The 12591-nt window shown below is 62.6% G+C and overlaps 1 protein-coding gene across 5 annotated transcripts in view; it reads left to right on the forward strand.

The window, feature by feature from the left end:
• The window catches only part of TNRC18 (trinucleotide repeat containing 18), an 84080-nt gene that overhangs the window by 20748 nt on the left and 50741 nt on the right, over positions 1-12591 (forward strand). For 3 of the 5 annotated variants that reach the window (XM_060032509.1, XM_060032505.1, XM_060032506.1), the window contains exons 3-5: positions 1699-1854; positions 4129-4254; positions 4703-6427. In XM_060032509.1, coding sequence (XP_059888492.1) covers positions 1699-1854; positions 4129-4254; positions 4703-6427 — 2007 coding nt within the window. The remainder of the gene's footprint in view (positions 1-1698; positions 1855-4128; positions 4255-4702; positions 6428-12591) is intronic. The other 2 variants (XM_060032507.1, XM_060032508.1) reach the window with 2 other exon arrangements.

Genomic DNA, 12591 nt, shown 5'->3' on the forward strand with positions numbered 1-12591 from the left:
GGCAGGCCCAGGGCAGGAAGAGCCCGCGGCTGATGTAAGCCCTTGCGCAAACCCCTGGCTGCCGCTTCCGGAGCCGGCCACCCGCCGCCCGCAGAGGAGGAAGCCTGGGGCCTGGCGGCCCGGAGGCCCCGCTGCCCGGGCTGGGGCTGCATGGGCCGACTGACCGGCCGCCATGGCCCTGGGTCCCGAGGGCTTGGCGCTGGAGTCCGGTGAGGGGGCTGGTGGGGATGGGATGGGATGGGGGGCCCAGACGTGGGGTGGTGGTGATGCCACGTGGTGCCAGGTGTCCTCCCATCGCTCCGCCTGATGCCGGCCCCACTCTGGGCGACAGGGAGGAGGCCCTGCCCTTGTGTGCGCCCTGAAGGGCCTGGGGGGACGTTTGGGCCTCCTGTGCCCCCGGGGAGGTGGTGAGGGCGGGTCTGTAGGCCCTGCGTGGAGGGGGGACTCAGAGGGTGTGGGTGGGCGTCTGCGAGCCCCCTGAGGGCCGGGCTGGGGTCCCCTGGGCACCCGAGTCACACGTTGTCTGTGACCCCCTGCGGCCTGTCACTCTGGGCCGCTGCAAACGGCACCTGCGTCACAGGGGCTTAGAGAGGTTACCTGAGGGGCACCCGGGGAGCTCTTACCTCGGTGGCCCGAGCTGGTGCCTTCCAGTGAACGGGCGCTGCTGCCGTTTATTGTGATTGTTATTGTTAAATGCGAGCTTCTTCCTTCACTGCGATTCTCAAGGGAGGCGTTATTATTATCCCCATTTTGCTGACAAGCAAACAAGAGGCCAGGGAAGGGGAGCCCCCCCCCCGCCCAGGTCTCCTAGGCCTCCCCCGGCCTGTGAGCTGGGGGCCTGCCAGCGTCTTGCCCTGAAGGACGGGCACGTGGAGCTTAGGGGCAGCACCCCTGGATGGCAGGAGGGAGGACACACCCCTGCGGTGGGGGCCTGGCCACATGGGGCGTGGCTGGGGCGGGTGCGGCTTCTACCCAGGCCTTAGCCGGTTGTCCTTCCTGGCATCAGTGGGCCCCCACGCCCCCATGTGAGTGACCCCAGTAGGAGGAGCTCTGCTCTCTGAAGGGACAGGCCTCCCTTGTCCACTGCTCTCATTCATTCCCTGATTCACTTGCTAATTCCCTGGAGTTCTGGGACAGGCTGCTGGGCTGCATCCAGAGCCCCTGGTCACAGCTGTGGGATCAGGCACTTCCCGTCTCTGAGCCTCAGCTTCCTCATCCGTTAAATGGGCACATGGTTCCTCCCGCAAAGGGTTGGCTGAGGGGTTGGTCCGGGCCTGTCCAGGGCTGCCTTGGGGTCCTTGGAGGCCATTCTCCAGCTCTCAGAACCTGAGCCCCCTTCTACCTCGTCACTCTGTGGCCTCCGGAGGCCCCTGCCCCGCACCGAGCCTCAGCTTTCGGGTGCAGGTGGGAAGAACCATACCCCCTCTGGTCTGGGGATGGTAACGCCCTTCTGCCAGTGTCGGGTGCCCTGGAGGCATCTGGGCTCTTACTGGGCGGTTTTCTCAAGCCCTGAGTCTGGCTGAGTTGACTCAGGGTGGTCCTGAGTCCAAGGGGCTGGGGTGGGGCTGGGCGGAGGAGGTTTGATTGGTCTCCCTGCCAGTGTCAGCCTCGAGAAGCAGGGAGAGGCGGGGATCTCTGGGCGGCGGGCTGGGCGGCGGTGGCCTGGTGGCTGCCTGACAGCCCCCCTTCTTTCTGCAGGCGAGGCCTTCTTGGGCAGCTTTGTGGCCAGCGGGATGGGGCCCTCGGCCTCATCCCATGGGAGCCCGGTGCCCCTGCCCTCTGACCTCTCCTTCCGCTCCCCCACCCCCAGCAACCTGCCCATGGTGCAGCTGTGGGCCGCCCATGCCCACGAAGGTAAGGAGCGAGCCAGGCGGGCGGGCCGAGGGCGCTGGGCCGCTGTCCCCAGCACTTCTCAAGTCTGCCGCCTCCCCTCTGTCTCCACGGCCACTCCTCCATGCGGTGGCCTGCGGGGCCCAGCTCTGGTCATCCAGCCTCCCTGCTGTTCTTCAGATGCTCAGCGCTCCCTCTTGGCGCTGTCCCAGGGCCTTTACACGTGCTGTTCCCTCCACTTGCAGCCCTGCACCGCAGCTCACTGGCTATCTCCTGTTCCTCCTCCAGGGCTTGGCTCAAACACGCCCCCCACCCCACCCCGGTTCCACCTCCCACTTGTGATGACACATTCTTCTGTGTCCTTTTTCATGAGATACCTGTTTCCCCGCCACTGAGCTCTGAGGGCAGGGTCTGGTTTGTTCTGCTGTCCGCTGTCTCCTCAATGCAGTCAGCTCGTCAGTGATTGTCATTGTGGGAGCAGTGGGACCAGGTGCCATTGGGCTCTCTTGTTGCTGTTCTGCGGTGACGCCCCTAACTGTGGGGAGGTCTGCCGGCTTGGCTTCCTGCCAGCCCAGAGCAAACCCTGGGCCTCCGTGGAGCCTCAGTTTCCCCTCTGTCAGTGAAGGAATGGGCCCGGGGGACTCTGAGTTCATCCTCCACCTTGGGCTCCGGTGGAGTTTAGATGCTGGGTGCTCGCTCGCTCCTGCTGCCTCCTGGGTGTCCTGGGGTGCTCCCGGGTCGGGCGCCTGTTGCGGGTTCAGGCTCTCCTGGGCCTTTCGCCGCCCACTGTCTCCCTACTTCCTTCTCTGTGCCAGTTGTCACCGAGTGCTTCCGTCCTTGTCCTGACTTGTGTGTGCCCCGCACGGAGGGGCGATCCTGCCTCTAGGTCTGGGATGGCGGGCAGTCCTTCCGGGCTGGGGTCCCATCTGAGCCTCCCATTTCCACCAGCCCAGAGCGGGGGTGCTCGAGGGGCCTGAAGGGCAGAGGCTGCCTCTGGTGCCCGTGTGGCATCAACCTGACTCCCTTTTCTCCTTTGCCGGCAGATACCGGTAATGATAGTAATGATAGCAAACGATGCACTGTCCTTCCTATGCGCAAAGAACTGCATACTTGAGCTCACTTTACCCTCAGAACAGGCCATGAGGAGGGACCATTATGCCCATCTTACAGATGGGAAGGCAGTGGGAACCAGTGCCTACCTGGGAGTGTTGTTTCAGTGATGAAGCGAGATAACGTCTATCAGGTGTTCCTTATCGTCTTGTGATTGTTGTTAATGTAATTGTCCTGTGGGGCTGTGGGTGAAGATGTGCGCCCAGTGTGGCCAGGGACGGGTCCTGCATCTCTGGCCTCAGAGGGAGTGACTGGGGGGCATGGGGGACCCAAGTCCCTCAGGGATGGATCACCAGTGGGTCTGAGGTCCTGTAGGACCCACCGCCCAGGAGGAGAGGCAGGATCCTCCTCCATTGCCCCGGCACCTGCTCACCTGTCTGGCCTTCCTGGCCCTGGTGAATGGCTCTTGGGCCTCCATTCCTTGTGTACTCTTTCAGGCCTCTTGTTTCTTTCTCTGTGGCCTCCGTTTCCTGTCTTCTGCACCCTGTAAGGCCCTGGTTCTGGGGCATCACTGGTGGGGTGGAGGGGGTTGTGGGAGGTTAGGAGGACCCCTGGCAGGAGGAATTCTTTCCTAGAAGCACCTGCCTGGGAGACCCAGCAGCTGGAGATGCTGGGTAGGCTGAAGTTCAGAGAAGGCAAGAGACCTGCTTGGCGTCACACAGCAGAGAAGTTAAGCCAGTAAACCACTCAACTGGGTCCATGTTGGGCTGAGGTTAAGAGTTCTGGTGACCTCAGTTCAGAGCTAGGCTCCTCTGCTGGGGGACCTCGGGCAAGTGGGCCTCTCTGAGCCTCAGTTTTCTCATCTGTAAAACGGGGATATTAAGAGTATTTGCCTCACAGGTTATTTTCCTTTGAAATTTAAATAACAAAGGCAAAACAGTTGAAAGGGTTTGGTCTGTGATTAGAACTGCCATCTATCTTCATCATCCTCATTGCCCTGCACTGGGTCCAATTTGATTCTCTTCCTGGGGGATTGGAGAGCCCTAGCCCCTGGGGGCTGCCGGGGACTGGAGTGCCAGGATTGGGAGGGGGCAATCCTTGCTGTGGGAGCTGGTGGTAGACCTCAGGGCTCCCAGCACCAGGGGGCTGACAGCCAAGACACGTTATTTCCAAGAAGCAGAGAGGGTGGAAGTAAGCTCCCGGTGGGAGGCATGAGGTGTCCCAGCTGGCTTCTTTTCTCTCTTGCAGGCTTCTCCCACCTGCCCAGCGGGCTGTACCCATCCTACCTCCACCTGAACCACCTGGAGCCCCCCAGCAGCGGGAGCCCCCTCCTCAGCCAGCTGGGCCAGCCCAGCATTTTCGATACCCAGAAAGGTCAGAGGGCAGGAGTGGGGAGACTGGGGGGAGCTGCGGAATGAGGTTGGGAGGGACCACTACCCAGTACTCCAGGCAGCATCTCAGCTGTGTTTCCCGAGACCCCAGCCCCCAAGGGCCCCCACAGGCTTTCTGGGCCCACCCATAGCCTCCTGGAACCTTCTAGTTGTCCGGCCCTCATCTAATCCTGTTGGGCCTGGGCAGCTCTTAATTCTGGCCTCTCCCCCTTAAACAGATGAGAAAACTGAGGCTCAGAAAGGTTAGTAGGTGGCCAGGGCGGGGTTTCAGCTTGGTTTTATCCATTTCCAGAGCCTGCCCTCTCCTGGGGCTGCGCTGTGCATGGCCCTCCTCCTTGCCCTGGGGTCTAGGGCAACCTTTGGGGCCTCCCTTCCCTCTCCCCCGGCAGAGGGGGCACTCGCTCACGGGCTGCGCTCTTTCTTTTCTGCAGACGGCTTCTACCTGCCCGCCCCTGGAGCTCCGGGTGCCCTGCACTCCCATGCGCCCTCCTCCAGGACCCCAGGCGGCCACTCGTCGGGCGCCTCGACCAAAGGCTCTTCTCGGGAAGGTCCAGCCAAGGACCGGATGGGCCGCGGCGGGGAGCCGCCCCCACTGTTCGGCAAGAAGGACCCGCGGGCCCGCGAAGAGGCAGCGGGGCCCCGCGGCGTGGTGGACCTGACCCAAGAGGCGCGGGCGGAGGGCCGCCAGGACCGCGGGCCCCCGCGCCTCCCGGAGCGCCTGTCGCCCTTCCTGGCCGAGCCCGGGCCCCCGCGGGCACCGGGCACGGCCACCACCGAGTCCAAGGGCAAGAACCCGCCGCCGCTGCCACCACCGGCGCTGAGCCTCTGCAATGGCGCGGGGGACGCGGGTCTCCCCGCACTGGTGGCCGAGGCGGCCCGCGGCTCTAAGGAGACTGCGCGCCAGGACGAGAGCGCACGGCTGCGGCGCGCAGAGGCCCTGCTGCCGGGGCCTTGCCCCTGCCCCTCGCCGCTCCCGCCGCCGCCCGTAAGCAAGGGCCCGCCTGCGCCCCCCGCCGCCTCCGGGGCCTTCGCCGCACCGCAGCCCGCCCCCGCCGGCGTCTACACCATCTTCCCCGTGGCGGCCGCGCGTGAGGCGGGCCGTGAGCACCGTGTGGTGGCGCCCACCTTCGTGCCTTCCGTGGAGGCCTTTGACGAGCGCCCAGGGCCCATCCAGATCGCGTCGCAGGCGCGTGACGCCCGGACCCGGGAGCGCGAGGCGGGCAGGCCCGGCGTCCTGCAGGCCCCGCCCGGCTCTCCAAGGCCGCCCCCGGACCGACCCGAGAGCCTCCGCGAGAAGAGCTCCGTGATCCGCTCGCTCAAGCGGCCGCCGCCCGCCGAGGCCCCACCGGCGCGGGCCGCGCGCTCCTCCCCGGACCCCCGGGCCTACCTCCCCGCCAAGGAGCTGCTCAAGCCCGAGGCCGAGCCCAGGCCGTGCGAGCGCGCCCCGCGCGGCCCCGCTGTCGCCTCCGCCTCCCAGCAGGCAGCCAAGCTTTTCGGCCTAGAGCCAGGGCGGCCGCCCCCGCCCGCCGGCCCTGAGCACAAATGGAAACCCTTCGAGCTGGGCAACTTCGCCACGACGCAGATGGCCGTGCTGGCCGCGCAGCACCACCACGCCAGCCGTGCCGAGGAGGAGGCTGCCGCTGCCGCCGCCTCCAAGAAGGCCTACCTGGACCCCGGGGGCGCGTTGCCCCGCGCCGGGGCCACCTGCGCCAGGCCGGGCGCCGACCTGCACGCCGCGGCCCACGGGCCGGGAGAGGCCTCGGCCATGCAGAGCCTCATCAAATACAGCGGCAGCTTTGCCCGCGAGGCCGTGGCCGTGCGTCCCGGCGGCTGTGGGAAGAAGAGCCCCTTCGGAGGCCTGGGCACCATGAAGCCCGAGCCCGCTCCCACCGCTGCCCCACGCGCCCAGGCCCGCCTCCCGCACCCCGCGGGCCCTGCAGCGGCTGGGGGCCGGCAGCTGAAGCGGGACCCGGAGAGGCCCGAGAGCGCCAAGGCCTTCGGACGCGAGGGCTCCGGTGCCCAGGGTGAGGCAGAGGTGCGACACCCACCCGTGGGCATTGCGGTGGCCGTGGCCCGGCAGAAGGACAGTGGCAGTGGCCGGCTGGTGCCTGGGCTGGCGGACCAGGAGCGTTCCCTGTCTCTGAGCAACGTCAAAGGTGGGTCCCGGGTCCCACCCCCACCCCTCACCTTTTCTTCCCCCTTCACCTCCCCACCTTTGCTCACTGCTTCTACCCGCCTTCTGCACCCCTCTCCCCCACCTTCCTGGTACTGTTTGTCCTTTATCCCCCTTGTGGGCTCTGGCTGCTGTTTAAAACTTATTGCTTTTTCTGTCACACACATAGAAAAATGTGTAAAATGCAGGAGAGGAGAAAGAAGAAAAGGGACCGTTAGATTTTTTCCACCACCCTGAACACTTGGAGCTCTTTCCGCAGATTCATTTTCCCGTTTGATCCGCAGAGCCTCCAGTGCACTGTGATCTCGGGCCTTGTGTTTTTCCCTTGTGGGTGGGCTCTTGCTTTTGCCAACTTTTTATAAGTATCATTTTTAATGGTCTTTGGTGTTTTGTCCAGAGCGTGCAACCGTAGCTCAGTTAGCCGTTCCCTCGTGGCATTTTAGTTTTCCCTTCTTTGATGTTTTTGTGTTTAGGAAGTTACTTTGAATACTTTCATGCCTTGCGGCCTCGCTGATACTTTGAGTCATTTTCTAAGAATAGATTCCTACGAATAAATTAGCTTTAAGCTTTCAATTCCAGGTCCTTGAGGGAGGTAACCGTGCCTTACTTAACCTAGTTCAGCGTTCCCAGTACCTGGCGCATAGTAGGTGTTTGGTAAGTGAGTGAATGAGTGACTGAGTGTGACGGATGGCAACTAGGGCCTCGGCATTCCTGTGGTCTCGACATTGAATGCCTTTGTGACTTCTTAGGTAGGTAGAGAGTTTATATGCTTGTTTGCAGTCTGTTTTGTTTTAGACTCCTCAGAATCGTGTTTTAACGTTACTAAAGAAAACCCAAACAATCGTCGTTAAGTTCAGTAGGGAGGAATGGTGTGTTTTAACTATTAGTATAAGTTGAATATCTTTCCAGAACTCGGCTGATTGGTTACATTTCCGTTTGTCCCTGGCATATTTTGCCATTGGACTCCTTCCTGAGATTTTGGAGAGTTGCTGTTTGCGGCATTTTGGTTGGAACTCTGGACTTGGGCTGCCCAGAGAGAGCCCAGGATTGAGCCAAGGGCCTCACCTGTGGGTCAGGCCCTGAGGCTGCCCCGCTGCACCAGGCCGTGGTCAGTGTGTTGAGGTGTGGGGTGTTGGCAGGCTGGGGTAAGGGCCCCGGAAGGAAGGCTGTGTCCCGCTGCCCCTAGCTCATGTGACTTTTTAACAGTCGGCCTGGGTTTCCTCCCCGAGTCTCTGTCCCCGCCCCCAGTTCGCTCCCAGACGCGCCAGCTGCAAGCTCAGGCTTGGCTCACATCGCGGCCCCGTGCGACCGGCTTCCCTGCGCCTCCTAGATTCTCCAAGATACACAGGCATCTTGGGTGCACGTCCCCTGTGTCCCCGTCCCTCCCTGAGCCTGGCCCTCCTGCGCCCGCCTGCACTGACTCCTGCCTGGGCTTCAGCGTCCGTCCACAGTGAGCGGCCAGTGCTGCGTCCTGTCACAGCTGCTTCCTAGACCCGTAGCCCCAGCCCTGCTCTCCCAGAGGAAGCCTGGTAAGGCTCTAGGCTGCCCTGGGTCTCGCCCGGTCACTGCCCATCTGAATGTACCGCAGCTGCAGAGGCTCAGAGCAAGTGATGTCCTAGGGAATGTTTGTTGAACTGAGCCCACTGTTCCGTGTGGAGCCCCCCTGGAGCCAAGGGAGGCCCATCCTCGGACCCCAGGGGCTCACAGGAGGCCCTGCCTTAGTCTGGGATTCAAAGCCTGGGCATTGGCCCTTGGCTAGGAGGTGGCCGGCTGGGTGGTGGAGAAGCCCGCTCACTAGGTTGGCAAAAGATCTTTTGGGGTCCTTTTTTTAGAAGAATGCTCGTGTGACACGATATGACACCCCAGTTAGGACTCACGGTCCCCAGAACTCATCCTGGTGCCCAGAGTACCTGGCCGTGCCCAAGGGACCTGTGTCCATGGGGTTGTGAGTGTGTGGGGGAGAATGTGTATGAGGGAGTGTGTGTGAGAGAGTGCAGGTGAGAATGTGTGTGTGTGAGTGTGTATGTGTGTGCAAGTGTCTGGGCGGGGGGAGGGGAGAGAGAGAGAGGATGGGGCAGTTTGGGATGAGACCTTCAGGAATTATTGGGCTGAGACTGCCTTTCTGTTTGCCGGTGACCAGTGGAAAGTGAGTGGAGTCTTACTCTCAAAAAAAAAAATGCCTGTGAGAAGTGGTGATTTTTCCCCAATCTGGACGACCCTGGGGGAGGGGAGAAGTTGGCATTACCCCAGCTGAGTGGTTGTTGCCAGCCCCGGGGCTCCTGGGTTTCCCGACTTCCCGGCTCCTACTTTGTGGAGTGAGCCCTCTGCCTGTCAGTGAGTTCACATCCAGGCTCTGCCCTTTGCAGCTGCGTGACCTTGAACCTGAGGCCTGAGTCCTCTGGCCCCTGGTGTCCCCATTTACTACGTGGCGCTAGGGAGGGCCTCCTCGTTCCCTGACGCCAGGTGGGCCGAGGCGCTCGTAGTAGGTGCTTCGTAAACAGGCCTTCCTTTTCTCTGTTCCCATTCAGGGCCTTAAGGGCTCAGAGCTTCTGCCATGAGCCCGAGATCCTTTTATGGGAAATGCCCCGAGGGCTCACCCAGGGTCTGGTCTGGCTACAGGGGTCTTGCACCCTGAGATGGATGAAGGGCGGGCTTCACGTACACCTGTGAACCCCAGACAGCAGTGCCCACGCCGAGAGGCCAGCAGACCAGCACCTTCCCTGCCGTGTAGCAGGGGGCCGTGTGCAGGCAGCCCCACGTAGCCCCGGCCACCAGCTCTTCCTGGTGGATCTCTTATTCTCCCAGCTTCACAGATGGGAGAGCAGGGCCTGTGGAGGTGAGGTGACTCGCCCTGGGTCACCCGGCTAGAAGAGGCGGGCTGAACTTGAACCCTTAAGCCCAGACCTGTGCCTCCCATCTCTTTGTCTTGCCTGTTATCACCTCTATGGTGGAGTCGAATTGGGGACCAAATCTGGGGGGCTCTGATGGTGCCCCCACCCCGCCCTGCTGCCCATCATACCGGGCAGAGCTGGGGTTGCATCGGGTGTAAGCGGTGGTATTGACCCCCAGACTCTGGAAAGCACAGAATTGGCCGGAGTTGGTGGTCGCCATATCTGCAGAAATGCTCAGATGGAGTCTGGGAGGGAGTTGCCATGGGAACCAGGCCTTAGCCTGAGCCTCTGCCGTTACGGCCGGATTAGAGCATGTGACCCACGGAGGGGCTGTCAGTGCTGGGGACGTGGGCCCTGGGGCAGGGCTGCAGATGGGTGACGGCAGTAGTGCTGCTGTTTCACCAGTGCCCACCCTGTGCGGGCTCTGTGTGTGGAGGGGTGTGCACCCTGGTGGTCAGGAAGACCCGGTCAGACCGCGATGCTAGCCTGATGCCTCCTTGTCGGTCGGTGGTGTGACCTGGGTAGCTACCCTTCCTGTGCCTCAGTTTCCTCATCTGGGATGGGCTGAGGGCTGGAACCCCCCTCCTGGGTTGATGACCACTGAATGAGTGTGTGTATGGAGAGGGCCCTGGGCCCTGCTGGGCACACAGGCGGCTTTGAAATGTTGGACGTCTCCAGAGCTCGTGCCTCGAGGGTTGGGGTGAAGGGGTCCTGGGTGTGTGGGACCTCGGAGCAGCTGACCCTCTGCCCCACACGCCTCCCTGCTGGAGGAGCTGGTCCCTTGCCATCCTGGAGCTCAGCACAGAGAGGCGATGGGCCCTTTGGTTCGCTTGTCCACAGGGGGCTGGAGGGAGGTTGGTTTTCAAAACCTCAGTCAGATCATGTCTCATCCCTGCTCAGAGCTTCCTCTGGCTTTCTCCTTTTACCTTGAACAGAATCTCAGCCATATTCCCTCCCACGGCCTGTACCCCGCTCTTCACCTGCACCCTCTCTTCCTTATTACTCTCTTCAACCACCGTGGCCCCCTTGGCACGCTCCTGCCTCAGGGACTTTGCACCTGCCGTTTGTTCTGTCTGCATAGCTCACTGTTCCTCTAGCTATCCTCATGAATTCATTCATTCACTTCCCACGTATTTGCTGAGCAGCTTCCTCTGTGTCAGGCATTGTGCAGGAGAGAGGTAGACAGCCAGGAGTGTGACTGCTCAAACCAGAGCAATGCACAGTCTGAGGAGGAGACAGACGGTGAACAACCAACAAGCAAAACAGCTGTGTGTTGTGCTCAGTGCTGTGAGGGAGACAAATAAGGGAGCATGAGAGAGGAGAGGTGGTCTGGGAGGGCTTCCTGGAGGAGGTAGCATATGAGCTGAGCTCTTTCTGGGGAGGCTGAGTAGTACAGAGGAAGGGCACTCTGGGTGGAGGGAATAGCGTGTGTGGCCCTGAGTGTGACTGGAGGGCAGAGAGGCTGTGGGGGTACACTGGAGGGGACAGCTGGGCAGCATGAGTCAGGCCCAGGGGCTTGGTTCCATGGGGCTGGCCCTCCGTAGGAGGGACAGGTGTGAGCAGGGATTAGAGGGAGCAGGTTGGAGCAGGAGGACGAGGGTGGTGCCCCGGGGCGAGGTGGTGGAGGGCATGTCCCATTTCTTTGGAGATCAACTGTATTTGGAGGGAGCGGTCTGGGGCTCTGGCGTGAGTGACCCTGGGGGTGGTGGGTGCTCCCAGGTGGGCGGGCCTGCATACAGGTTTCTGGTGCCGGTGGCACCTAGGGTGGGAAGCCCCTGAGGGCCTGTGTGGTGACAGCCAGGGCAGTGGAGAGGCACCAGGCCTGAGGACAGAGGTCTTGGGGGCAGGCCACACTGCAGATGCCTGTCCCTTCTGGGGGCACCAGGAGCTCTGTGCCAAAGCCTGTCTGCCACCCCGGCGTGGCCAGTGGGCGGGAGGGTCTTCGGGGTTTCTGCGGGCCTGGGAGGCCATCCCTGCAGGAGAAGGAAGCTCAGACACATGCTCTGGTTTCGCAGTCCAGCTGAAGGACTCTGGATGGCCCTGCCTGAAAGCCCGGGATGGGAGGGGGGCCCACAAGCAGGGCCCCTTCCAGTCCTTCATAGAGGGGGTGGGCGGGCTCAGGGTCCCCTTGGATTTGGGAACCACATTGACACTGGAGGCCGGGACACCCTCACTGGGTCTCACCCCGAGTTGGCGCGGGCTTGTTCTCCCACCTCCCGCCTTTCCCCTCTGCTTCCTGCACTTCCTGCCATGTGCTGGAACAGTCGTGGGGACCGGGCGTTGGCTCAAGAGTCGGCTCAGGGCTTGCATGGGGTGACTTAATGGATCGCCTGGGACGCACCTGTGTGACCCACGGGGACCAGGTCGGCAAGAAGACTCCTTCGCCCACTCCCACCCTGACGGTGCCCCAACTCGCTGGCTTTTCTCTGCTTAACCACACACGCTGCTTCCTTGTCGCTCCAGTGGCTTCTGGAACTTGCAGACTCGCCCCCGGTGGCCCCTGGCCCATCTCCAGCTGCCTCTCGGGATGCGACCCTCCCTGATTCAGGCTGCCTGCCCCCCCCCCACCCCCGCCCGGTGTGCGTGGTCCATCGGGCACGTGGGCTTGTGTGGCTGCCCCTCCCCGTGGGCTTCTCTTCTTTGTTCTGGGGCTGTGGGTTTCCACCTTCCCGAAGGGGAAGGAGAAGCCCCTGCATCCCTGAGCCTCTCCTGGGGGCTCTGTTCTTCCGGAGCTCCTGGGGATGGGGGTGCAGGAGGGGAGAAACGATGGGGAGATGCTCGACGGCCGCATTCCAAGCTGGGTCCCCGCCCACGAGGACCATGAATGTGGGGACTGCTGGGGGCCCTGGCAAGGTGGCCCTGGACGCTTGTCTCCAGCAGGGTGATAACCGATAAGGTCCGGGGCCCTGGGGACGGCTTCCTCCCCGGGCGTACCTCCCGAGACCTGGGTGGGAGGACACCAGTCCAGCATGACAGACCTTAGAGAAGGAGTTAGTCCAGCCTCGGCGGTTTAGAAGAGTCTCAGCTGCCAGCTGAGTGGCTTCTGCCGCTGGTGATGGCGCCCGCCTCCTGGGCCCTAGCCGGCCCGGGGCGGCCACACGCGTGCTGCCTTCCGTCGTATGGAGTAGAAAACGTCCAGGAAGAGTGGGGCAGGTGGGGCGAGGAGGGCTGGACCCTGGGTCCCCTCCACGAGCTCCTGCCCCTGCAGAACTGGCCGGGACTTGAGGACCTGCCTTCTCTGCTCTGGGGAAGGCGG

This window comes from Delphinus delphis, chromosome 15, assembly GCF_949987515.2.
Source record: "Delphinus delphis chromosome 15, mDelDel1.2, whole genome shotgun sequence".
NCBI classification, from domain to species: domain Eukaryota; kingdom Metazoa; phylum Chordata; class Mammalia; order Artiodactyla; family Delphinidae; genus Delphinus; species Delphinus delphis.